Raw genomic sequence first — 26,912 nt, 5'->3', positions numbered from 1 at the left:
TTAAATCAGCTTAGAATCATAAAATGTTGAAGACCAATAAACTGTTGAATTCAAACTGCTAATAGTTTGAAGAAATTATTCACTTGAAAATAGGTCTTCTGTTATTCACAATATTCAGGAACTCAACCTAGTTATTAAGTCTAAAGTGTTGCCCCTCCCCCCATCCTCTTTGTTTCATTTTGGCAATTTTTACTATCCAAAAGAAGAAATTTTAACTGTTCTGAGGATGTCTTGCATTTGCTTTAAGTGTAGTAACTGCCCAGGGCATGTTTTTGTTGTTGTTGTTGTTGTTGTGTTTTTTTTTTTTGCCACATTTGCATTTTCAAGGGAAAACATTTTTGCCAAGATTATTTTCCCAAGACAGTGTGACTGTCTTTGCTAATGAAAATGGTTCTCTAACATGTACCATGACTCTTGTGTTTTCTTCACCGTGTTGGACATTTTCTATCACGGAATATACTGTGCTTTATAGGTACTTCCTGCTGTGTGCAGGGTGTGTTGAGTGGACTCCCTTCCCTGTTGCTGTGTTTCAGCACAAAAGCCATGCAGAGTCCACATCAGTGTCTTCTGGGCCACAACTGTAACACGATCAGTCCTTCTGTTCAGGGTTACTGAATTGTATTTCTGAGCTAGGAAATACGTGTTTATTCTGGTTGGGCATTCTGAAAGCATCCTGTCTTACACTGTAGAAGTTGAAGAATCTGGAGGCCTGCTTTGTAATGAACTAGATGTCCCGGTGCTGGCTCATTGTTATTCCTCCCTACTAAGTACCAAAAGGTAGCCTTTGTCCTTCAGTGTTATAGACTGAGTTCATCTAGCTTCTCCATGCCCTCTCTCTAATTTAGCAAGTGATTATTCACTCATATGCCTAGTTGCACATGGATGGTTTTGAAAGTTGAAATCCGAGCTCTGCATTGCAGACTCCGTGCAGAACGTGATCCACATTGTCCCTCCCTTATCATTGGATCCTTATTTATTAAATCTAAAATCTCCCCTCCCCCTTCCTTCATCCTCCTTGTTTCAGTTTGGCAATTTTTACAGTGCGAGTGAAGACATTTTAACTATTCTGAAAAAGATGTCTTGCATTTGTTTGCATTTGTTTTAAATGTAGTAACTGATAAGTTAATTTTTTTAAAGAATATTTTGTATTAAGGAAAACCAGGTGAACAAAGATTTAGCAAACAGTAGGTTCTGGCAAGAGGTGGTCCTTCATAGTATAAAGAACCACATTATTGCAGGATGAAGAGTTCTATTTTTGTTTCCCTGACCTCATTAATATGCCTTTCATACAGCCTTTTGTTATATGATCTAGACAGGAGGCAGTCCGTTACTTTCTGCCTTGCTTTTCTGGACCACTTGTGCTATTAGGAGCTATGTGTTATTTTCAGAAATCTAGCAACAGCCCTTCCCACTTCCCAGCCCAAATTAGTAAGAATCCTTACCACCTGGTCTACTTAAAATAATAACAAAATCATTCATCATCAGTCTCTGGCCGCCCTCCCTCTTTCTCTGTCTCATTTCAAGCCATAAAAAATTGTAATGAGAAACTTTAAAAAAGGGGGGGGGGGAGTTTACTTGGCAATAGTTCCCAAAATAGTTCATTGTAGATGGGCCAGCTCATAGTTTATGAAGAACTTAGAATAGGAAAATGCCCTGGAGAGCTCTCTGTTCCACAGAGGCGCACCTACCCACCCTGCATCACAGATGAGAAACTCGGGCACAGGGAGGTCGAGTTCCTAGCATAGGCTAAAGTTCTCTCTCCCCCAGTGCAGGCCACTGAGAAATGCTCAACAGAAGCAACTCTAGGCATGCAGATGCCTGTTTTCCAAGTCCTTTTCTTCTTTCTGGGTATCAACAGAAGAAGCTCTCACTATCCTAACTACTTGGCTTTCACGGAGCATTATAGGGAGCTCTACGTGAACCCCACCAATGCAGTCATGTCAAGCTGGTGACCCAACATCATCCTCAGGTTTCCACTTGCTGCAGTGTCACTTTAGTGTTCTAAGTCTGTCAAGGGTGACATTCTGAGTCCTCATCTGTGAACGTAGACTCCCAAGTGCTGGGCAAAATGAGGCAGTCAAGTGGAAAACTAAACTCACTTGGAGAATTTGGTTGGCCAACATTGATCTGAGTAGAATTGCCCAGCAAAAGACAGGCCTGTGATGGTGTGCTCCCTCAGTAGCCTAGACAGCTTATAAATGCGAAGAAGGTAAGCCACACCTGAGGAGACTCCATATCACACCCCTCAGTCTTCCAAAGGCTCTGGCTTGGTCTGATGCCCTCCCTGGAGCTGGCAGCTTCAGTCACTTGTCTCAAAGCTCCTGCTGGCCCCAGACTGCTAGATGGAGGAATGGCGCATGTAGAGATGAGACCACGTCCCTGCTCACACAGGTCAGGTGTAGAATATAGGCCTGAAGTGGCTCTAAGGATAAATCTCCTTGCTCGTGTAAATGACCAAGTTCTGTGTCAGAATCTGAAGCTGTCGCCTGCAGAACAAAGGTGGGAGGGGGTCCTCTGCACACTCTGCCAGCGCTGCCTCTCAGAACCTCCCTCGTTTCCCTTACGCAGCCTGTTCCCTTGTACCAGCTTCCAACAGAAGGAGCCGGCTTTATGTCCCTCGTGGGCAATTCTCAGCATTCCTGGATTGTAAGCTTATTTCCTGAAGAAATGCCATTCCCGGGAACACTGAACTACATAACCATGTGGTGTCATTAATCCTTTCAAAACACCCACAAAGTGGAAAAATTACCTCAGTGGAGAACATGCTGAGACACAAGTGTGATCCTGTGAGGGGATCCCTAGGTGTTGGTAGACCAGCCCTTACGATCAGAAAATCATAGAAGTACGTGGCAGAACTTAGGTTTTCTAGACAGTGAAGAGCTAGCCCGCTCATGACCGTGGGAAACAAGTCCCTTCAGATTGAGCAGAGAGGCGGGGCCCTCCCTGGGCAGCTGCTGCAACTAGTCCTGTGTTCCATCCTCCACAGCTGTCTTCTGGGAAGCTTTCTTCCCTCAGACTCAAGAACCCTTGCACCGTGAAAACCACACCTGAAGGAGCTCTCTCCCAAACCTGACATCTAAATGTATAGGAGATTCCAGGGAGCTCTGAGGTAAGCCAGGCAGAGCCATGACAAAGCCAGTGAAGCCAAAAGAAAGGCACCCACCCAGGAGGCCTATCAGGAGAAAGACATCATGGTCCATGCCTTCAGGTCAAGAGCAGCCCTGTGCAGCCTGCTCCAGGGCCATTGGGCCCTCCCCATAGCTGTCGCGCCTTCAGAACCCTAGAAATAACTGTATGCCACCATGATCTGTTTTCCTCAGAATTTTTCCGCAGAAAGGCATTTTTCTATAATTGAAGACAGTACTTTTGTCCCTCTCATAATAATTGTTTTCCCATTATTCCAATTTCATTTCATTTTTATAATTCGCTGATGGCGCAGTGGTCCTGGTAGAAAGCTTGAGCTATTAGTCTGAAGCTGTAAGTGGCAGACATTTCAATAGCAGTATGCTCTCCTCACGACCCCTTTGACCGCCTTATTCTGTCAACAGCACTGTATTTTTACACATACGCAAGCTGCCGGCTCATCTTTGGTACCTCCAACAGTTTACAGCAAGCCCCCAGTTCTCACGGGTGGTTCTTGGTGGTCTTTATCTCATTCCCTTCCTCAGTCTTTGGGTCCTCACTCTCTCACCCAGAAGCTACTGTCACATGACATGGGGTCTGCACACCTGGCACTGGAGTAACCCAAGGTCAACAATTCAGACCTCCCACCTGTCAGTCTCAGTCTGCTCAGCCCACCTTCTGGGCTATTCCTGGCCTCAAACCTCCGACTCTTGCTTGTGATTGTTGCAGTCTCTCAAGGGCTCCCCCCCCCCTTTTTTTCTGACCCCTACCTTTCACACTGCAGCTCAGTGCTGTGACCTCCAGTCCTGCCAGACAGGGGCTCCCATAACTTAAAACCATCCAGGGTAAAGACAACTCGGTATTGTGTGAGATTGGGATCTGGAGCCAGGCGGACAGCTTTTGTCATGGCCCCGGGGCTCCAGGCGTATCACCTTCATGGAATACTCGCTTCCCTGGTGACAAATGGTGCCAGTGCTTTGTGGGTTTGTGAGGAGACATGTGGAGTGTGTGGTTGATGACATGTTCAGGCTGTGCTCATTGCTCTTCCAACACTGTCATAGGCCTCCTGAGAGCATACAGCTCAACCAGGGACCAACCAGCACCCAACAGATGTGTAATCAGAGCCTCACGCACTTCTAGAGTGTTCCAGTGGCCATCTTAAGGACAAAACCAGACAGTGGAGTTAATTTTAATAATGTATTTCATTTGATCCAGTAGTCAGAATATATCAATTTTGATTTAATGAGTATGAAAGTCAATATCAATTCTGAGCTATTTTGCATTGATTCTATACCAAGTCTTTATCATCTTCTGGCATTTTATACAAATCTGTCTGGACTAACCACAATTCAAGTGCTTACTTAGCCTCTTGTATCTACCCTACTAGACAGCACAGGTCTATAGAAGCTGAATATTCTGTTCTTGGAATTTTAGGGGTCAGAAGGGCTTCAAATTAAAGAATTTCCTAGAGTTTTAAAATATGTACATGAACTTTACCTTAGCACCTAAAGCTGAAATCAGATTTTAAAGCGTTTTAGATTTTGGATTTTTATATAAGTTACTCAGTCTGTATGGTGGTTGAGTGGATGAAGATGGTTAAATGTAAAAGGTGGAAGGTATTTACGATTGTAGATTTAAGACTGGCAGGCAGTGGCTGGTGAGCAGATTGTGGCTGAGTGTGCTCCCCGGAGCATCTTGTTACTACTTTTTTCCCAACCAAAAGCCACAGAGGTTCATTAAGAGCCCCAGTGAGGGGAGACCTTAAGGAGCGCAGTCACAGGGAAGAGGAGGTGAGGCTTTCCCAGGTCTGAGTACTTCAGGCAGTAGTGAGTGCACTCTGGGAGCAGGCTGTGGTCTTAGAGTAGAGACCCCCTTCCTTCCCAGTTACCATCAACATGTGAGCATACACTGTAGTTGGTATTTTCTCACCCTTACTCTTTTGCTCTTTAGGGGGCCCGCCACCCAGCTCCCAAATAAATCTCAAGATCTTACTCTTATGAATGCCCTGCCTTAACTTGGCTTGTTTCTTTTCAGCTTAACTAATTATCCTGTCTACCTTTTGCCTCTGGGTTTTCACCTTTCTGTTTCTGTATGCTCTTTCTTTTCCTCTTAATTCTGTTTCTGTCCCCCTTCTTTTCTTGCTTTTTCATCTCTCTTCCCAGATTTCTCCTTCTGTTTATTCTTTCTGCCTGCTAGTTCCGCCTCTCCTTTCTCCTGCCTAGCTAATGGCTGTTCAGGTCTTCATTAGACCAATCAGATGTTTTAGACAAACATAGTAACACAGTTTCACAAAGTTAAATAAATGCAACATAAAAGAATACAACACATCTTTGCATCATCGAATCAATGTTCCACATCATAAACAGATGTAATACGTCTTAAAATATTCTACAACTGTACACAATGCAGGACACCCTGCACACAGGCGGAAGCCCCTGGACTACTTACTGTATTTGTAGTGTTTCCGCCAGCAGAATGGGTGTACATGCAGCATCATGTTCCCATAAACCCATGGATACCACTTGTCGGAACGAGAACATGATGTATACTGGGCATTGTTGCTGCCCCAAGATAGGAAGGTCAGTCATCTTCACCCTCATCTGGGAGGCTGGGGTAGTTCACTTTACCTTGTGGGCTTCTTGAGAAAGGCGCTGAAGCAAAGGATGCCAAGAACTGTCAGGGCTGGGACTGTGGCTCAAAGGCAGAGCACTCACCTAGCATGCATGACCCTGTAAGTTCAATTTCCAGCCCTGTAGAAACGAACAAAACAGACAGAGGCAGAGATTTAACAGACTTGGGAGAAGGAACAAGATCCAGCAAGTGGTCTGTAGAGATCCCTGGGATCCCTGGCATTCTTAGGCTTTTTCCTTTGGCAGTGTCTGCAGGTGCTTGATTTTTGATAATTTGGAAGGAGCATAAGCTGAATGCAGTATAGACATAAATGGCTTAAAAAAATCCCTTCCGTCAAAGAGAATCGAGTTTGTCGGCTGTTGTATATAGGCTGCCCGTGAAAGCGCTCTTTCAAATGTTATTTGGCTTTTAATGTTCTTTGAAAATTGCACTTTCAAGTAGTTGTTATTATTTTAATTAATCAGCAAAATCAGCTTCTAATGTGAATAATAAAACTATCAGTTGGGCATTAGTTATACAGCCAGCTTTAAACACAGGCGCCTTCAAAGTTCTGCAGCGTGGGATTGATGTGAAATGGTGTTTTAATTACTTCACTCGCTCTTTGTGAAGAAAACAAACTTTCATCTCCCACGGCAGCGTTTCATTTGCTTCTTGGTTACTCGTGATTATCTCTACTTTTTCTGCGGAAATTCCTAATACTTTCTAGATTCATTTGTGTGAGTATATTCTCAGCCCTCAGAATGAAGCTAATTGCCTTTGAATATATAAAACCTTCAGCTTCCTAAACCAAACTACATCTTACTTTTACCTTTTTCACTTTTTCTTTGGGAACAAGGAGGTGATGGACTGCACCACTCTGTAATTTTGGAGGGAATTTTGTCCTGGGAGTCAGAGCTGGAGGCCCGCTCCCGTGCTGATGGAGAGTGCCGGGTTCACAGCTCTCTGTCTCTCACTGATCTCTCTGCCTCCAGGAGCTGCTGTGTTTTCACCCCAGTTGATCAAAAGATAACATGATCAGCCAGGCAGTGATGGCGCCTGCCTTTAATTAGCAGGCGGATCTCTTGTGAGTTCGAGGCCAGCCTTGTCTACACAGAGCTAGTTCCAGGACAGCTAAGGGTTGCTACACAGAGAAACCCTATCTAGAGGAGGAGGGAAAAAAAGGCTCATCTCCCAGAGGGTGCATGTCTTTAAACAACTGGACCTTCACTATTTTGACAGTCCTGTTCCTTTCTGCCGCACAGTCTAAGAGAAGGGAATTCCAGTGCAGTGGTACAACTCTTCTGACACTGGGAGGTGGCACAGGGTGGTGTCCATGGGACAAACAGCTTCTGTCCACCAACAGATGCTGCCAAAGGTCTGGCTGCTGTCCAGGCCCTGTCTCTGCAGTGATGGACCTTAAAGGCGCTCTTGATGCTGTTCCAGGAAATGTCACAACCCATCCTCTAAGCCTGATAGGCAGAAAATAAAAGGGGAATTTATACACAAACGCAAGACCTACGATGAATCCATCAGCAAGTGTGTACAGGTCCCGACTAGCCTGCACATGTGTAACCAAACATGAAAGGGAACTCGTAGTTAGGTAGCTGCCCACACGTGCCTCATTACATAAGTGTTCATCTTTCAGAAAAGCCACATTTAGAGTTGCACATCTATAAAGTGGTCAGGTGGGAAAGTTAATTTGTTGGGGGCATCTTAGCTCTAAGCACATGGAGAATTAAGCCACCATAAACCAGGTGATGATGGTTTGTTCTTATTTATTTGAAGACAGTTCTCTGATATCGGTCCCAAGCTGATGGCTGACGAACTGTCAAGTGACAAGTCTGGATCCTTGGGGAGAAGAAGGAAAATTCTAGTTCAATACAATAAAAAAAAAATCAGGAGACTCCTCAAATATAGGAAATACTCTTTTGCCAGAAGTAAAGCTTAGGAGTAGCTAGGAATGAAGGCAGAAAGAACAAAAACAAGGGAATGTGGATCCAGCATGAGGTAATTTCTCATCCTGAGCCCCCCCTTCTTTCTGCTGTGATTTCACCTGACGGTTCCGGAGCAGCTGTTTAGTTTCTTGCAGAAGTAAAGAGATAACCTCCTGTCTGTAAGGCGCAGCCACAGGGCCAACCCGCAGCAGAGCAATACCGAGGAAACAATAATACAAGAGCAAAAATTCAAATACACATCATAGTATATCAAATATTTACATAGAGTTTATGTTGCCTTGGGCCTGTGGCTGACAGATGCAGCATTTACATGACAGTGAGCATAGATTCTATACAGCAGTACAAATGCCACTTTATGGCAAGGAACCTGGGCTTCTGTCCACTTTTGATAACTCCAGAGGGGACCTAGAATCACTACCTCCACCCCTTGGACAGTGAGGGCCACACTGTCTTCTGATTTTATACCTACAGCCTCTGATATGATGGGTGTTGCTTTGCATAAACCTTGCCCTGTGGTTAACTTGACTGGACTGCATTTATTCTGGGAAGACGGGAGCAGCTTATTGGGAAACGAACCTGTCCCAGGAGTTGTATTTTGTGAAGTAAGGAGCCTGAAAGGCTTTGACAGAAAGCAAATTGCAGCCGTCAAGTTAGGAATCACGTGCTCTAGAGTTGTCAGCGGAGGTGGTTTCTGGGTAATGCCATTTTCCCCATCAATGCCAGGGAGCTGTGTGCTGCCTGCCGCTGTAGCTGGCTCCTGGGTAGTGGCCACCAGCAGCAGCTTGGTCGCTGCATTAGCGGGGACTGTTGAAGCCTTGCCCCCACCCTGCTCTGCCTCAAGCCGCTCTTCGGCTCCCTCCTTTTCTGTTGTTCCTTGGTCAACACAGACCAAAAAGAATTCGCTCCCAGGTCTTGTCTATCATTGTCTTCCAGTGTTTCTCCCTAAGAAAATGTTCAGCTACTGTCTTTTACATGGGAAATAGAAATTGACAGCTGTGGAGCAAGGATAAGTAAGACCATGTTGAGAGTCAGTTCGTTCCCAAATAAACAATCTGGCCACACCCCAAGAACCCAACCCTACCCCAAAACATTCCTTAGAGAAGTAACCCTGACAGTGGAGGTGAAGTTCTATTCCTGAGCACCCGTGAACATCTGTGTAGACTTCTCTTGGTCTGTACGCCTTCATACAGTTATGTAAACAAAGGTCACAGTGAGAAGAATCAGCTTTCAGAAACAAAACAAGGTCTTTATCTTCTAGATTCTGAGCTGTCAAAATCTCCCTTTTATACTAAACCACCCTCATTAAAGGAGAACTAGCCTGGGTCCAACTAAATGGGTACCACACTAGATAAAGTCTTGAGAGGCTATGCTCAGAAGGAGGTGGGAAAGAGCAAGGGTAGAAGTTCTTTGGGAAGGGGACTGAGAAACCTAATTAATGAGGTCTAGAAATCAAAGCCAAGTGCAAAAGGAGAGGAGCAGGCACTGTGGCAGAGCCCAGTACACACAGCATGAGTCTCCATTACTGACCGCATCTCTACAGCACAGGGGCGGTGACGAAGGCAGCCCTTGGGCATACAGTCAGGGTCTCTCGTTCCCCGTCCGTGGCTTTCTCTCCTCCCACAGAGACAAACCTACTCTCTGCCTTCTATCCTCCCCCTGTACAGAAGGCTGCTCAGTCAGGCTCCTTGGGTCACAGCATTTGAAGCAGCAGGGTTCAGTCTTGTCTGGCCCAGTTCTGGCTTGACCCATTCTGTTCAGAGACCCACAGACAGAGGCAGACATTGTCAGCCCTTCCCTCCACGGGTCTACAAGTGCTCAGTGCTGATCTTTGGGTGAAGCCATTGGAGAAACTTGTCACAAGCTCATCAGGAGTGTGGGGCCCTGAGAGACTTTTGGGCGAAGAAAAGCCACCTCTCTACCTCCTTCCTCCTCACTTAAGAAAGCGCTTTGATGTGCAGATGCTATCAGAGTAGATGACAGGCTGCTCAGATTCCTTCCCGTTTCTGTATGATCAGGAGTTATGGCAGTAAGTTAACGCTCTTCAGTATTGCTTTCTCCCTATGTCAGAAGAGGAATGGCAGTAACTTAGACTTCTCAAATGCACGGCAATAAAGCCCCATAAAGAGAAGGAGAACAAAGTAAATCCAGTGGCCGTCCATGCTGCTGGCTGCTGTACGGTGCTCTACTACACTGTACTCCAGGGACTCTGTTGAAGCTGGCCTTCTTGCCGATGAAATGAAAAATTTTAAAAAGTACTGGAATGGAGGCTTCATGAAAAGAACCATGCCAATCTTTTGAAAGAAATTTTGTCTAAGTCATAAATTCTAGAGGCTTGTCATATTAATATTAACCATTGAGTCTAAGGGACAAGGCAAGAAAAGCAAGCTTTATGAAAATCAGGAACATGTTTTACTTGGATTACGCCCTTGCCCCACCCCACCCCTAGGAATTGCTACTTTGCCTTGCAAAGCCCACAGTTGTCTCCCCAATAGATGATTAGGGCTCTACACCTTGAAAGTGAGCCTTGAGACTGATATACATCGTTGAAGCTGGTATGTGTGTGTGCCGCACTTACCACAGGGCCAGGCCAGGCCAGTTGGAGATGTGGAACAGATCCGGGGAGGGGGGGGCAGCTTAGGTTCGTGTCGGTTAGAGCTCGCGTATCGCTTCTGTCTTGAAACTCGGAATCTCGGGCGGGCGAGTCTCACTTGCAGTGTCTCCCTGTAGGAGTTCTTTGGAATTTATCGTCATGCGATGCTGTAAAGATGGCAATCATTCGAGACGCTCTCTCAACCTTAACGAACACTGTGATCGTTCCACACTCTGGGTGGAATAACTCTTCCTTTGATGATGATCATAAAATTAAGTTTCAGACCTCGCTGGTTCTGCGGAACACGACAGGTTGCCTGAGGTAAGTACTTTCTTCCCAATTAATCACGTGGTTAACGAATGTGTGTCTTGCGTCAGTTGACTGTAGAAGGCGCTAGCTGGCTAACATTCCCCAAGGTGATGGTTCTTCTTCATAGCGAACTGTGGACTTTGTCACAGCGTGAGGAAACATTGTGAGCACAGGCTGGTGGCCCCAAGGCAACAGTCTCGCGTTATGACTCTTCTGTGAATTATTTAGAAAGGCCCATTCAGCCCAGCGGCACTGCGGCAATTCCAGCATGTTCTACTGTAGTAGCCTCTTTTCTGACTATCACAGACTTATTGTGGACCTGCAGCCTGGTTTTTGTTTGAGTTCCATTATGGTCACTGAAGTTCTGGTTTGTTTTGTTACTTTTAAAGAGAAGTGAAGAGTTGTGTGACTTAAACAACTATCGTTCTTGAATTTACAAATAAGTTAGCTTGATGCTGTCCCATTAATCCTTACCTTTAACATAAAATCTGTGGTTCTTTTCCCTTTGAGGATCAGCTCCTTGTTTGCTTACCCACTCCTGTTTGATGTTGGTCCCCAGCCTCATGTTGCTCTGGGCACATGAAACAGAAGCCTTGGTAGAATGGCAAGGGGACCTACAGAGCACAGCTTCCCAGTTCCACTGCGAGCTGTAGTGTTCAGCTGCAGAAGAGAGGAGATGGTACTGTCGTGCACAGGGCCCTGAGTTCAATTCCCGGCCCTGAAAAGAAAAACAAAAATAAGCCATCTGAACTCCTCCAGGACAGACAGCTTGAGCCATAGGGAGAAGGGCCTGTGCTTCTGTTTCCAAGCCTTCTGCACTGTGACAGGAGGAACTCGTGTTCTTGTTCCTGGGTGGGTCTCGTAGCCTGTGGTCAGCTGGAAACAGCATCCCATCCTCACCCAACGCCTGTGGCATTGAATACCTAGATCAGCATACAACTTTGACTCTTATGTGACCTGCTGTAGTCCTCGGTAAATGCCACTTGTGTAAAACCAGTATGGAACAAAATGAGCTGGGCCCCAGCTGTGAGGAAGACACAGATAGGAAACAAGCAGATGATAGTGGGCACCAGAAGAAAAATCATGATGAAGTAGTATTGGTGAATCCTGTGATGGTCACTTCCCACCTCAGAGATCCACATTAGAAGCCGGTCTTCCCACTTCAATGATTTAATGAAGGGAAAACCCTCACAGGTGTACACAGTGATTGGGGTTTTAGTTAATTCAAGATGTAGACAAGTTGACAACCAAGAACAGCCATCACAGCCTATATATGGAATACCACAGAAGCTAACTCATCTGAGGGGTAAGGGTCAGGAGCACAAGTCACTGGTCATGTAGAGAAATGGACTAACTCTCTGAGCAAAGGGCGGAGTGGCTGTGGATGGTGTCAGATCTCTGTTGAAGGGAAGAAGTTTGTCATTTATTTCAACTGCTATGAAAAACCATGAACGTTTTAAACAGGGAGGGATGAGGAGGGCTTTTCCTGTTCTGCGGAAATGGAACGAGATGAGACTGTTAGTATGGTCCAGACATGCTATAGGCAAAGCCCAGACCAGGGGCTGCAGGTGGGTGCCTTTGTGAAAAGGAGCTTGCTAATGGGTTGAAATAATGGAGGGAGGGGTTACACCTCAGTCTTTGACTGACCTGCTGGATGGAAGTGCTGTTGGAATCAGGGAAGATGGGGAGTTGCTAAGAGTGTTGGCCATGTTCATATTGAGAAACGAAATGCTATCTATGTAGTAAAGTCAATAAATCAGATACATGTATTCTCACTGGTTTGATGAAGATAGACATCTGGCCATCATGGGTCATAGGTTGTGATAAAGAAACCAAACAGAAAAAAAAGGTACCCAGAAAAGTGAAAAGATAAAGGCAAAAGGAACCAAAGTTAAGGCCAAGGGAGTTCACTCTCAGAAGAGGCCAAGGAAAGCTGGAAGCCCAGGTTGAAAGGGGAGGAGTCGACTGTTGAATGACAGTGGGATGATGTACAGGAGGTCTCTCTGGTTCAGTTTTACAATTCCCAGTTTGCCTTACATCAGTATTAATTATCTTAGAACCCTTGTAAACGGAACATAAAAATAGAGACTTATAATCTGCTATCCATTTTTGAGGGAAGGCAAAGAAAACAAAACAAGACCTCAAGTAAATGAGACCCAAAATAATTTTGAGGCCTTTTGTTTGTTTGGGTTCAATTCCAAAAGGAATTGAAGGGATTAAAAGTTGGGGCTGTTTGAGTTTGTTTGTTGATGGTTAAGGATTATGTTAATGTGGCTCATTAACATAATCAGATGTGAATATATAACTAATAGCTAACATAAAAGGAAAAACAGACCCCAACCATAATGGCCGCTATCCTGCCTTCTATGTGGTAGCCACTTTTCTATTTGTTTTAATGTACAGTTCATTTCTTCCTCATCACAACCCTGAGACAGCTGTTTCTATTTCTTCCACTTCCTGTGGTGAGGCTGATGAAGACAGCCACTAAATAATGACTTCAGCGAATATTGGGGTTGTGTTCTCCGTCTGTGGGTATGACATTCTGGCCAATGTCGAAAATGCTTCGGATATCCAAGTTCAGGCTCTGAAGTATCTCAAGTCACCATGCAGTGGCTGCTCTCTGGCCGCCATTTTCAGGTAGGGTTCTTCAGGTTAGGCTTGGGTGAGTCGTTGATCTCAGCAGTTTCCACGTCTCTCCACCCATGCAGGAACCTCAGCTCTGCCGGGGAAGAAGCGCGCAAGCACATGCGGTCCTGTGAAGGGCTGGTGGACTCGCTGTTGTATGTGATCCACACGTGTGTCAACACCTCAGATTACGACAGCAAGGTGAGTTCTGAGCCACCTACATGCCCAAGTGGTGGGTGACAGTGGAATTCAGTTGCTTGCAGTCAATCCAGCCTCTGAAATACTAGAGCATGGAACCACTCTCCGGATCACAGGACGAGTGGCCACTTAGCAGGCTTGGAACCATGGAAACATGGTGACTGTGGTAAAGGAACCCCCACGGGTCCAGGATTTCTCTGTGGTTTCCAGGTGACAGCTACACTCTCTTCCATGCCACATTTCCTGTTCCTAGACACAGACACAACTCAGCCCCACCCCAGATCTTCTGTGCCCTCCTGTTTCCTCTGTGACACCCTAGTAAGTTCTGCCCTAGGGCCTGTGGAAGACAGGCAGACAAAGCTAGAATAGCAGGTGTTCTGAGGTGTGCGTGCTGTGTGAGGTGAGACCATTCATTGGTAGATCTTGGGTCTGAGAGAGGAGAACGAGAATGAGCCATCGCCTCGGGGAGAATGGGTGTGGGTGGGGCAGGGTAACACCCAAGTTTTTATTTGAGCCTCTTTGAACCAGAAGACCTGCAGGTGAAATTGAGAGAAACAGCAAGTTGGGAAGGAGAACTTGCCAGGCGGGCCAGCCCTAACCTTGACTTTAGACACCTGAGTGGCCCCTAATTAATGCCTAAAGTACGAAAACCCAGATGCAGATGGCAGAATGTCCACAGAAGGAAATTAGTGCGTTCCTCAGAGATGGGAGATAAGAAGCTGAGGGGGTAGCAGAAATCAGGCCTGGTGACAGGACCGGTTCCCAGACAGGCAAAGGGGGGCACTGCTGTCCCGCTGAGGATCTGCACAGGCTGGGGTGTGGCCGCAGCATCAGGAGGGCCGTGTGGCACTGAACAGGTACCATGTGTCTAAGTCAGCACGGCCCGAGCTTCGGTTTACAGCTGCGCCCTGGCCCACAAGTGTTTGTCCGTCTTTCCTTAGATTGTGTCACGTCCGCGTACATACAGCAGGACTTCTCTTTATTCTGCACTTATTCCCCATTGGAGTGCAGAGTGCCAGAGTGTCTGGGGTGATGTTTTTAATTACACACTGTGTTGGCTTTCAGACAGTGGAGAACTGTGTGTGTACCCTGAGGAACCTGTCATATCGGCTGGAGCTGGAAGTCCCGCAGGCCCGGCTGCTTGGACTGAACGAACTGGATGACTTACTAGGAAAAGAGTCTCCCAGCAAAGACTCGGAACCAAGCTGCTGGGGGAAGAAGAAAAAGAAGAAAAAGAGAACTCCACAGGAGGATCAAGTTAGCATTTTATTTCTGTACAGTTTTATCTATTGGAGAATGAGGAGGACATCATTGGCAGCAAAGATGGTTGCTGCCTGCCTGAGTCCAGCAAGATGAATATTGTCCGCAGTCAGATGTCGTTCACTCCCTTTTCACTTAGTGTGTGCCGCTTGTCTTTCAGTGGGATGGAGTCGGGCCTATCCCTGGACTGTCCAAGTCCCCCAAAGGGGTGGAGATGCTGTGGCACCCTTCGGTGGTAAAACCCTACCTGACTCTGTTGGCAGAAAGTTCCAACCCGGCCACCTTGGAAGGCTCTGCCGGATCTCTCCAGAACCTCTCTGCTGGCAACTGGAAGGTGGGATGTTTCCTCCTTGTCCACATTTCTTTCTGTCCCTGTGCTCAGACTGGCCATGCTGGTGGAAGGGGACACCCTTGATTATAGGGTGTGTCCATAAAAGGGGGTTAAGAGGGTGTGGGGAGGAGACGAGGAGTCCCTCCAGGCATCCTAAGAGGAATATGATAGTCCCTTCCCTGAGAATCTGACACCCATGAGCAACAGAGTAGTGTCCCCAGGATCCATGCTGTGTGGCCTGGCGGGGAGCAAGGGAGGAGCAGGGGTGGGGGGGAGTAGAGTTGAAGGCTTCCTGCAGGGTGAGCAGACAGACAACCCACAGGGTCTGAGGATGGGGTGGAGAGGAGGTAACCTAGAGATTAGAGGGATAGCTGGATAAAGGTCTTCTTTGAGGGAATGACATTGTGGGCTCAGATTGCAGGCTGCTCTAAGGCAAAGCAGACAGGACAAGGAGTGGTGGCCTTGGAGCTGGCTGTCACATCCAGACCTGGAAGCTGAGCTTCAGGGGAGGGAGCACTGAACTTTTAAGCAAAGTGACAAAAACAAGATGAACCAGACACTGTTAGGTCACTTTTGTGGCTTTACGGGGGGCGGGGGGACAGGGAAGAGTAGAGCTGGGGTTCCTTGTGGACGTGGAAACGGTTTCCTGTTGTTACCACCATGTCTGAGAACTTTTGATATCACCTCTTGTCTTCCCAGGCTGTCCTTGTATGCGTGGTGACAAGGTGATTATAATGCTTGTTCTGACTCCTTGTTCCACCCCACCTAAAATGAGGCTTTTTGGGACCCTGTTCTCCATGACCAAACTCTGTTAGTAGACACGGGACTCATTCGTATGGTCTGGTGTTAGCGATGCCTGTGTGGTTGTTTGTTTGCTAAGGTGCTAATAGCTTAGTGCTAGGGGCTGACTGAATTCTCAGAACCCCGGTTCCCAAGAGCTGAGGTGGAGGAGCTTGTGGGAGGAGATGAATATCAGGTGGTGGGGAGCACTGAGCAAAAGGACAAAGCACAAAGTCTAAGGGCGGCTCCTGGAGAAGAGGTTTTTGCTGCATAGCCAAAGAATCACTTGATGACTAAAATTATAATTAAAACACATGTGATTGAGTTTTGTAGAATTTAATTTCTGGGATTATTCAGTAAGTAAAAGTCACATGACAAGCCAATTTAAGATACAAACTTTGTATTTAAGTGTTTTTTTTAATATTTATTTTATTTATTTATTTAGTATGTATACAATATTCTGTCTGTGTGTATGCCTGTAGGCCGGAAGAGGGCACCAGACCTCTTTACAGATGGTTGTAAGCCACCATGTGGTTGCCGGGAATTGAACTCAGGACCTTTGGAAGAGCGGGCAATGCTCTTAACCACTGAGCCATTTCTCCAGCCCCTATTTAAGTGGTTTTTAATATCAAAAGTAGTCACTCAAAAATCTCAGACCTTTGGCTAGAGAGATGGCGTGCAGTTAAGAAGGCTTGTTGAGGACAGGAGCCTGATCCCGGCACCGTATCAGGAGGCTCACAGCTAGCTGCCTGCACCTCCAGCTGCAGGGAGGCTGCTGCCCTCTTCCAGCCTCTTTGGGCGCTCACACTCACATGCACATAATTAAAATTTAAGAACTCTATATTTCTTATATATGTCATATATATGACCCACAAGATAGCCATGGCTACATATATAATCGAGGGACCACTCTCTGGGCTGGACTGGGCTGGGCAGTCTCCAGTGGAAACGGGAGGCTCTGGTGCCTGCAGTCTCAGGATGCTGGTCACACTGCCCCAGTGCTGTCTGCAGTTGCAAACCTCGAACCGTATCTCCTCCCTGTAGATTTCATTTGACTTGGAAAATAAAGCTATCATTTAATACAATGACTGCTAATTGAATCTTTGAAAGGCATCTTTTCCTGCTACATATATTATTAAGATAATCTGCTCTGTTAGAATTCAAGAAACTGGGCGGTCAATCATGTATTTTAACCTTGACAGTAATTGCAGAGAGCCCATGGATCTGTCTTCGTGCTCTGTCCGCAGTAGGAAAATATTAGCTATTACTTGAGCAACTTCTTGGGATTGTCCTGGTCTATTTGGTAACGTGGCTTTGCTGTTGTTTCTTTAGTAGCTTAGTACTGCTTTCCAGTTCACAGGGTGCACATAGGTAGCCGTTAATGTTGAGGGAGAATGCCTTTGCACCCAAACCTGCCTTGGCTGTGGGTGTGAATTACAGCAGGCACTGTAATTCAGTGTCTGTGGAGAATTCCCTTTCTTCTGAGTACAGGAATTTTTCTAGCAATCTTTTCGACTGGTTACCAAACTCCCAATATTGTTACAGCATGTACTAAAAAAAAGTCAGCTCAGTGGAGCCAGGCTCCCCTCTAACGGATGCTAAGGGGCTGGCTCTGCCAGCCTACTTCTAGCCTCTGGACCTGGCGTGGGGCCAACTCAAAGAAAACGGGCTCCTTCCTTAATCGTGTTTCTATATCTGAGTGTGAAAATAATCCTGCGTTCTCTGTCTTGCACAGAAATCTGACAGATGGTGGTTTGAGATCTTTAGGCTTTGAGGGCTTTCTTTAAATCAGCCATTCCAGCCTGTCTCTCACCCAAATGGTGGCACTGTTTTAATCTCTAGTGGAAAGAAAACATATATTCATTTATCTTTGCAGATTAAAGTAGCACATGAGACTGGATCGCCACGTTTTAGTCACTAATGCCTTTTTCTGCCCACCAGTTTGCAGCATACATCCGGGCAGCTGTCCGGAAAGAGAAAGGGCTCCCCATCCTTGTCGAGCTTCTGAGGATGGATAATGACAGAGTTGTGTCTTCTGTGGCCACCGCCTTGAGGAACATGGCACTGGATGTTCGAAACAAGGAGCTCATAGGTACGTGACTGGTGACAGGGGACACCGCAAAGGAAGGAACGGGGGTAGTTACAAAACTCCACCTGAGCCTGCTGCTCCGTCCCTGGCGTGTCTGGAGCCCCTGCTCTTCCGCTACTCCTTTTCAACAAGAGGCAGGCTCAGTCATTAAACATTGATGTGAGAAGGTAAATTTTTAGAACAGTCGGGTCGCCAGTGATTCCAGGTGACATAACAGCACTGCTTGATGAATTTGATGTCATTATTCCCTAAGAGAAGTTATATCCCGAGCAGCAAGAACAAGAAAAAATTTAATTTCCTTTCCCAGTATTTGTGCTGATATCTGCGATTCCCCAACACTGTCATCTTCTAATAAGAAGCTGTGTGAATACTGTGTAGCTTTCCCTCCCCAGTCTGTTTGAATGTTCACCCAGAGACAAGCCACTGTCATGCCATCCCACGGCGGGGTCAGGATGGAAGGGACAGAAGGACTAGACCACCAGGACACGATATTTTAGGAGGCTTTTGCTCTTGGGTCTGAGAGCACAGCCGCACATCTAGAGAGAGAGAGAGCGCGCACAGCCGCACATCTAGAGAGAGAGAGAGCGCGCACAGCCGCACATCTAGAGAGCCAAGAATGAGATTCCATCAGCTTTGCACACCAGGCAGCTTGCTGGTCTCTAAGCACTGCTCTATCCCAAACAGTTTGAGGGGTGACAGAAAAGGGAGCTCCATGGGCCGGAACCTCCCTCTCATTGACCTCATAGCCCAGAATGTCCTGTGAACCCTACCACTTGCTACTCAGTTCCTGCTTCTGGGTGGTACTAGGAGTTACCTCTGTCTGGTGGTGCCTGTCTGGAGTGTCACTGTTAGAGGAAGTGAGGACAGTACCCTCCATCCACTCAAACATGGGGAGGATGGATTTTTTTTTTTTTTTTATGGATTTTTGTGAAGTTAGACCCAATTTATTTTAAAATACACATGCTATGATAGAGGGAGGCAGGGTTGGAGAAACAGAGTGAGAATAATATTTAGCTTTAATATTATCTGTGATTACCAGGCAGTAGTGGTGTAGGCCTTTATTTAATCCCAGCATTTTGAGGCAGAGGCAGGCAGATCTCCAAATTCAAGGCCAGCCTGGGTCTCCCGATCAAGTCCTAGGATAGCCAGGACAACACAGAGAAACCCTGTCTTGAAAAAACAACACCAAAAAAAAAAGATACTAGCTGTGATCATGGCCTGGTGGAGCAAGCCAGTAATCACAACTACTTGGGCAGCTGAAGCAGAAAGATGATGAGTTCAAAGCCAGCATGGCCTACAGAGTAGGTTCAGGTCAATCTGCAGTGGTGAGACCCATCTCAACGTAACAAGAGGGCTGCGGTACAGCTTCCTGGTAGACTACTGCACAGCATGCACAAGGCCCTAGGTTCGAGCCTAGTCCTCACAAAAAAAGCGCAGCCAAAAATTGAATGGAACACAGTGACTTGCAGGTGAAGCCCTTCTCGCCTGGCCTGGCCGAAATGCCGTTTTAAATTATTAATGTCCAGGCGAATGTTTCCTTTCTTTGAGGCAGATCAGCCCTGCAGGGAGGAAGTCTCACTGAGCCTCTCGATGGCCCAGCCCTGCCCAATTCCCACGCTTCCTTCAGAGCCTCCCGAACTAGACTTAGAAGTTACATCTATTCTCTCTGAATTTCTTATGAGAAGACATGTACTCTGTGTTTCCACTGCTAAGACACGTGGCTAGTCACATGTCATCACACATCCGGCCATTTGTGAGTATCCAGAAGTCACCATCACCATCCTCCAGACCCGCTTTTGTCTACTGGTCTTCCAGAGTTGCTGCTGTCTCCCCACTTATAACCACTTCTGTGGTTCCGAGCGTTGCCTGTGATGTGCAGGACATGACACGCGCGCAGTCAGGACCTGCCTGCTGCCTCGACGCTGCAGAGAATCAGCCCCTTGATGAAAGCCGTTTTCATGGCGGGGACCTAAGAAAATATTTACTTTCGCTTAGTTAATTACTTTTGTTTGTAGTGAATTTATCCCACTTTGTCAGTTAGTAATTGAAGTTGAAAAAGCTGGAGATAATCTGTTTGGGTGTTTATAAATTGCTTCCCTGGCTGAGACGCACTCCCCTCGGCCCCGTCTTGTCACGTGCTTCATTATTATTGCTTGGTACCTGGAGGAGATAATGCGTCTTTTAAAAAGACACTGGTCTATGGTTAACTGCTGGTGCCAGGTCAGCCGACGTAACCTCGGCTTTGTTAAAAAGTGGGTGGCTGCTCTCAGCTAACTTGTTAGACTCACCCAGAAAGATTTAATGCAAAGTATTTTGGGCAACCTTAGTTGGCCCAGATTCAAAGTTTTTTTCTAAAAGCACTGAGCAGAAATTGAAGTATTTTGATACACTGGAACCAAGAATAAAATGTCCTAATATTTCATTACAGCCATTACTGTAGAATGTGGCCCGACATCCAGTGAACTCCTGAGCACTGATTTATGTTCTTCCCAGCAAGTGACAGTAATGTTTCCTAAAGCGGTCATTTGCTCAAGTGACGTGACAGTAAATGCCCCCTCAGAGTCATGTCACGTCACATCTGTGCTTCTCTTCTTCACTGTGGGCTTCCAACTTTTATCCCTGTTCACGTCTCTTTTGAAGTTTGTTTCTTAAAACCTTCACATTATCGGGATTTTCAGCCACAGTAACAGAAAGCTGGAGCCTGTGAAAAGTTGACCCTGGTCTTGTACACCCGGCAGGGAAATACGCCATGCGAGACCTGGTCAACCGGCTTCCCGGCGGCAACGGCCCCAGCATACTGTCCGATGAGACCGTGGCAGCGATCTGCTGTGCTCTTCACGAGGTCACCAGCAAAAACATGGAGAACGCCAAAGCGCTGGCGGACTCGGGAGGGATAGAGAAACTCGTGAACATAACCAAAGGCAGAGGAGACAGGCAAGTGTGTGGTACCTCTGTGGTACCTCAGTCCTTGGACTGTCTTGGGGTGAGGGCCTTTGTGGGGGATGCGTGTCTAACATGAGGATTTCTTTCTGTGTTTCTCATGTGCTGACTAGCTCAGCAACGGCCTGTCTCTGTGGGAGGGAGTTCCCTTTATTATGGTGTACCTCACTCCCTCTCTGACTTAGTCCGCTCACATTGCTGTAACAGAGTGCTGTGGCTAGGCAGCTTATGACCAATAGAAGTTTATTTCCCATAATTCTGGTACCTGTGAAATCAAGGATCAAGGCACCAATATTTAATGTCTGGTGCAAGCCCCTTTCTAGTTTACAGAGAGTGACCTATTTATTCTCACATGCAAGGCCTTCTTCCCAGTGGTCCTTCCCAAGGCTGCCTCTCCAACCCCGTTACATTGAGAGCTAGGACTCGTACGTAGGAACTTCGGGGAGTTGCAGACCCTGAGCTGTGGCCATCTCTAAAGCCAGTCCACCAGGGTGCTGACACTTATGTCAACTCCCAGGAGAAGGGGACAGTCAGGGGCACTTTTCCGTTTTCACCTTGTGCTCTGCCAAGCCTGAGTCCCATCCTGCAAGAATGTCTTTTTAAATCCTCGCTTTGAAGATCGACGCTGCTGCCGAGTGCCCAGGAAGCATGAAAACCGCCACTCTGCATGAGTGTGCTCTGGGCTCGGTCACATCTCTCCCTCTGCTTTTGGATGACAGTAACAGATGAAGCCGCACAAGTGGGCAGAACGAATCAGTAGCAAAATAGAGGCTTCTTGTCACAGGCTGTAGCTGTGACTAAATCTGTCTTAGTGTCAGATAAGCAAATGGAAGTGGGAATTCCAGTACCTTCTCCAAACAGTAGGTCAACAATCTCTCTGCACCCCTCCCTCTCCACCCCGTTCCCCTCCACGTTCTCTCTCTGGCACTGACTCCTCTTGTGTGTTATTTGAGTCTTCCTCTTGCATCCTTACTCCCGCAGAGGCTGGGACTTTGTCCTTTTATCTACTGTTGTATCCTTAACAACAAGAACAAAGCTTGGCCCTGGTAACGCATGGTGCGTGGGGACGCTTTGTTAATTAGCTAGATGGAAGGCAGTGCTGGGGTTTACATTACAGATGATACACCGCTGAAGGAATTCTTCTTAAAATAGAGGAAACCATAGCTTCCCTGCTAGAAGCCACATCTCTCAGCATAAACAGTATTGCCTTTCAGCCTCCTTATTTCTCGCACTTTTTGCATTTCATTACTAACAAATACATAGGATCTGTTTATTTTTTTCTTTTCAAATACAGCTCTACTCTGTAGCCCAGGCTGACCTTAAACTCTCTATGTAGTCTAGGCTGGCCTCAAATTCATAGCAATCCTCCTGCCTTAGTCTTCTGAGTTCAAGGATTACAAAAGTAAGCCACCACACCCTGCCTTTCCTTTTAAGAAAATGAAGCATTTCAGGCAGTTAAGATCCCATTCCACTGGCTCCCTCTGCCGTCTCTACACACACACACACACACACACACACACACACGATCATATGATCACCTTACGTATTCTTAAAAGTTTGCCTTGTAGAAATGCTAAGCCAGTGACAAGGCATGCATGAATTGCATTTGTGCATGTGTGCAATATACACATAAATATGTGTGTAAATCTAATCTTTTATTCCAAGCCAAAGATTCAGAACATCTTGGACCAGGCAAAGCTGGAAAGATGGTCTGGTTAAGAACACTCACTGCTCTTGCAGAGGTCCTGGGTTTGGTGTCCAGCACCCTCTTCTGTGCTCTGAGGACACCAGGCGTGTACATGGTACACATGCATACATACAAGGTACTCATACACATTAATAAAAATAAATACTTTTTTTTAAAAAAGGAAAAGGGAGAAGAAAGTCTTGAACCAGATCAAGTTGTGGTTGGTTTCCCTGCATCTCTCTTCCCTCGCGGTTCTTCCCCCATGTTTATTGCTTTCTTGCATATCCAGGCGCTGTTCTCTGTGCCAGGCTCACAGCAGTGAGCAGATCACAAGCAGCATTCCAGGGCCAAGGCAGATGAGGTTCCCCATGAATAACAGCAGCAGAGCTCAGTAATGCTGCCTACAGGGACAAACGACAGAGTCAGGGAAGGTGACAGCATGTCAGGAAACGGTGACCTGAGAAGGCCTCGTGGAAACAGTAGGGAGCAGACCTGGAGAAGGAGGGTCTGGCAGTGCAGCTCTCTGGGGCAGAAGCATGGAAGCAGAGGGTTTGGCAAGAGAACAGTGCTGGGGCTGGGGAAGAGCAGCAGAACCCAGTGTGGCTGAGACGGAGCTGGTATTTCAGAGGAGGAAAGGGGAGAGTCAAAGAGCAACAGGACCAAGAAGCAACAGGACCTCTGAGTGAAACCAAAGCTGTTGGAGAGCAGCAAGCAGAGGCAGGATATGGTCGGTACCCCTTGTAGAAAGATCAGCATGACCTATTCACACACACACAGAGAGAGAGAGAGAGAGAGAGAGAGAGAGAGAGAGAGAGAGAGAGAGAGAGAGAGACTAAAGACGAGGGAGCAGCAGTATTTCTGATGGGGTTGAAAGACAGCTCGATAACATTTACTAGTGGATACGTGAATGGCAAAAGGAGGGGAGTATTGTGAATGACTCCCAAGGTTTTATCCTCAGAGGTCATAGCAAGGCAGGGAAGTCTGCCAGAGACTACCACGAATTTGCTCTGGACTTCAGGTGCTTGGGGATAACTACTAGACATCCAGTGTGGGCATGGTCAGCGGGAGAGATACAGGCTGGGGGCCGGACCTACGCTCCAGCTGGAAGAGTACACTTGGGAGTCTGCGGTATCTAAATGACTTGTTTAGAAGTAAAGATTGACGGTGTCAGGGAGAGAACCCAAAAAAGAATCTAGAAAGGAGTGACCAGAAAACATAAGTCTCCAGAAGCATGTGGTCACTCGCAGCCAAGTGGAAGGAGATTACTCAGGCTGAGGCCTGACTATTGGATACAACAATAATGTGGAAGCCACAAGTTTAAGAGGAGATGGGAGGGGAGAAATTGGAGGTGTGGGTAACAGCTTTCAGGGGATCCCCCTGTGCTGCAAAGGTGAGAAGGCACCGTTGCCTTTCTCGGGATTCTGCTTCCTGCACATATCCATCCTGCCCCTTCGGCTGCTGTTTTGCCGCCTGAGCCTCTCAGGGAGTAGCCATGTTCATTAAATCTCCATCTCTCCCTAGATCCTCTCTGAAAGTGGTGAAGGCAGCAGCCCAGGTCTTAAATACATTGTGGCAGTATCGGGACCTCCGGAGCATTTACAAAAAGGTAAACATCCAAGGGGAGTTGTGCCTCTATCAGCATTCCTCACAGCGCACATGCTTTATCACTTACTGCAATGAAGTGCTGTATTCCTTCTGAGACGTTGCTTTCTCCCTTTTAACTCCAGGATGGGTGGAATCAGAACCATTTTATTACACCCGTGTCCACGCTAGAGCGAGACCGATTCAAATCACACCCTTCTCTGTCCACCACCAACCAACAGATGTCGCCCATCATTCAGTCAGGTCAGTGGGCATTTGTGTGGCAGAACATTGTTGGGGGCGGGAGCTGAGCTGATGCAACCTGTCCCCTTCAGCACTGCCCACCAGCCTAAGAGCCTGCTTTGACAGCTGCACTGCTGAGAGCCCGCTTTCTTCCATTTAAAAGATAATACAGCTTACATCCGCTGCAATGCATTTTAAAAAAAAAAAAACAGGGCCTGTCTCCACACCTGGATACCTGGATGCTGCTTCACAAAACAGATGTCACTGGTTTGGGGCAGGGGCAGGACCCTGGTATGTGCATTTGACCATCTGAACCCATTAACCTGATGTAGCGCCCTGGGAGGTGGAGGGTAATTTAAGAGCACTGGCTGACCAGGAATGTCATTGTGATCTGCCAACTCTGCATAATTTGAAGTCTCCTTGTTGTTGCTGCTGCTGCTGCTGCTGTTACTGTGCGCGGAGGTTTTTTTTTGTTTTGTTTTGGTTTTTTTTGTTTTTTTCTCAGTTTTCTTGGCGAAACTTCTCAGGAACAGGCTTCTTGAACCTAGGCCTTTTTAGCTTTGCTGTGGCACTTCCCAGTCCCCTCCTTTGCAGACTCACTTACCACCACCACCCCTCCTCACACTGTGGCTTTCTAGAAAGTTCCTGGACTTTAAGCTGAGGTCTTAGCAACTGTGCCTCCCACCCGTTCGCTTAGTGGAAAGAATGTTTTGAGTTTCACACTAAGTTACATGTAAAGAAACCTTGTAAAGAAACCTTGTGATTGCAAAGTTAAACCAGGCCCCATGAATTTAATTCTTGCCTGGATGAAACAGGAAAAGAGATGCTTCTTACTTTGATTCGGCTTTAAACCACACATACTGTCTGTTGTCGTCCGCTGTGCCGCCTCTGACAGTCCTATTGCTCATGGGAATGAATGTGGACAAAAAGACTACTATCTCGCCAGGGGCTCCAGCCACATGATTGAATGGCTACGGTTGTGCTGGGAGTTTCTTGTTTAATTTGATGTTTGGATTTTTTGTTTTAAATGTTATCTACACCTACTCTGTGTGGTGGATATATCTTGCTTTAAAATTATGAGCTGTTTTATTCAACAAGAACTTTGCTTGTTTTGGATACCCCTGATAGAGAAGCCTTTATACTGTTCTTTTATTAAAAATATTCAGTGTGTCCGAGGACTTGGGAATAGGGATTGTCAGGGAAGCTAGTAGGGGTGGCTACCAGACAAGGGGTTTACGAGCAGGCACAGAGTCATCTCAAACAGATTAACACACAGCTACTTTGCAATGGGTTTGCTACATGAACCTTTCAAACATACAAGCAGACATGTTGGTGGCCCCACCCCAGTCCCTAGGTGGAACTGTCTGTCTCTCAGCTGTCTCAGGGCTGATCCTTCTCCAGCCCTGGTGAGGGATCCGCTTATGGGCACACCTCCTGCTTTGGTAGTGTCACCCCAAAGGGGAACTGGTCTCTCCTGCCCTGCCTTTTTCCCAAAAGTGACATAGCACAGAGACATGGCTACATGTGCTCACCCTGTCAACGCAGGCAGCTCGGTGTCATTGAGGTGACAGCACACAAACGACCTGTCCTGCAGGGCCCTCGGCAGGCTTGGCTCCGCCAAGACACTGGGGCCAGCACTCTCCAGCGAACCAGATAAAGATGTGGCCACTTATTCGTAATTAGCTTACTTACAAACCACACCGTTACTGAGGGGAAGAGGGGGAGGGGGAACTCATGTGACCTGTTGACATGTTTCTTCCTGGCTCCCCCCCCCCCAAAAAAAAAGAAAGAAAACATCCCAAAGGGGACCCTTTGGGTAGATGGCTAGTCATTATCAGATATGTGGCCTAGGCTAGGATCAGAAGTCATCTGGGCTAGGGGTCACGTGATCTCCTGACATTAGACTACCATAAAGAGAACTATAAATGTTGTGCACTAGGCTCTTTTAGACACATACAGATATTGTTTAAATGATCAAAAATCACAGCATGCCATATAAAATACATATATGATACCAAATATCTATACAGAAGTGCTGAGAGGGGTTTGTAAGCAGCTGAGCTGTGATTGGCTCTTACATTACTCCACTCAGTCCCCAAGGTTGGGTCAAGTCCCTGAGTCACCTCTGCCTGCCACCCTCTTGCTGCAGCTGGGGGGTTGGGCCCAGATGTCACCCTCGGGGGTATGGGGACATAGGGTATGTTCATGGTCCTGGGGTCTGGCTGCTCCTCCACCCTCTAAGAGCTGATTTGACTGTAGCATTGCTAATAAGCACTTTGTTTTCTGGAGCTGACAATCTGACTTCTCTCTCTCTTTTCCCCTCTCCTTCCTTTGCCTCTCCCTTCAGTTGGCAGCACCTCCTCCTCACCAGCACTGTTAGGGATCAGAGAGCCTCGCTCTGAATACGATAGGACCCAGCCACCTATGCAGTATTACAATAGCCAAGGGGATGCCACTCATAAAGGCCTGTACCCTGGTAAGATGCTAGTTGGGTGTGGGACGCAATACCTGGAGGGACCGCATTTCTGGGCGCTCAGCCCGTGTCGTGGGAACTAACTAGCCCGTGCTCATATGACACGGTCCCCCAGCAG

General features: G+C 46.9%; 2 protein-coding genes across 22 annotated transcripts in view; both read left to right on the top strand.

Moving 5' to 3' along the window:
* The window catches only part of Dapl1 (death associated protein like 1), a 341,707-nt gene that overhangs the window by 181,271 nt on the left and 133,524 nt on the right, over nt 1–26,912 (top strand). The window lies entirely within an intron of this gene.
* Nucleotides 1–26,912, top strand: part of Pkp4 (plakophilin 4) — a 205,459-nt gene that overhangs the window by 174,469 nt on the left and 4,078 nt on the right. For 16 of the 21 annotated variants that reach the window (XM_050124002.1, XM_050123977.1, XM_050123935.1 and 13 more), the window contains 9 exons: nt 10,416–10,599; nt 13,296–13,413; nt 14,476–14,667; nt 14,831–15,004; nt 17,723–17,873; nt 20,609–20,804; nt 24,019–24,103; nt 24,225–24,342; nt 26,669–26,797. In XM_050124002.1, coding sequence (XP_049979959.1) covers nt 10,416–10,599; nt 13,296–13,413; nt 14,476–14,667; nt 14,831–15,004; nt 17,723–17,873; nt 20,609–20,804; nt 24,019–24,103; nt 24,225–24,342; nt 26,669–26,797 — 1,347 coding nt within the window. The remainder of the gene's footprint in view (nt 1–10,415; nt 10,600–13,295; nt 13,414–14,475; nt 14,668–14,830; nt 15,005–17,722; nt 17,874–20,608; nt 20,805–24,018; nt 24,104–24,224; nt 24,343–26,668; nt 26,798–26,912) is intronic. The other 5 variants (XM_050124024.1, XM_050124019.1, XM_050123993.1 and 2 more) reach the window with 1 other exon arrangement.

This window comes from Alexandromys fortis, unplaced genomic scaffold (genome assembly GCF_014885135.2).
Source record: "Alexandromys fortis isolate MF-2015 unplaced genomic scaffold, M_Fortis_MF-2015_v1.1 scaffold_8_9099976_23576923, whole genome shotgun sequence".
Taxonomy (NCBI): Eukaryota; Metazoa; Chordata; class Mammalia; order Rodentia; family Cricetidae; genus Alexandromys; species Alexandromys fortis.
The sequence above is the reverse complement of the archived record's forward strand: the minus strand, read 5'-3'. Positions and strand labels throughout refer to the sequence as shown.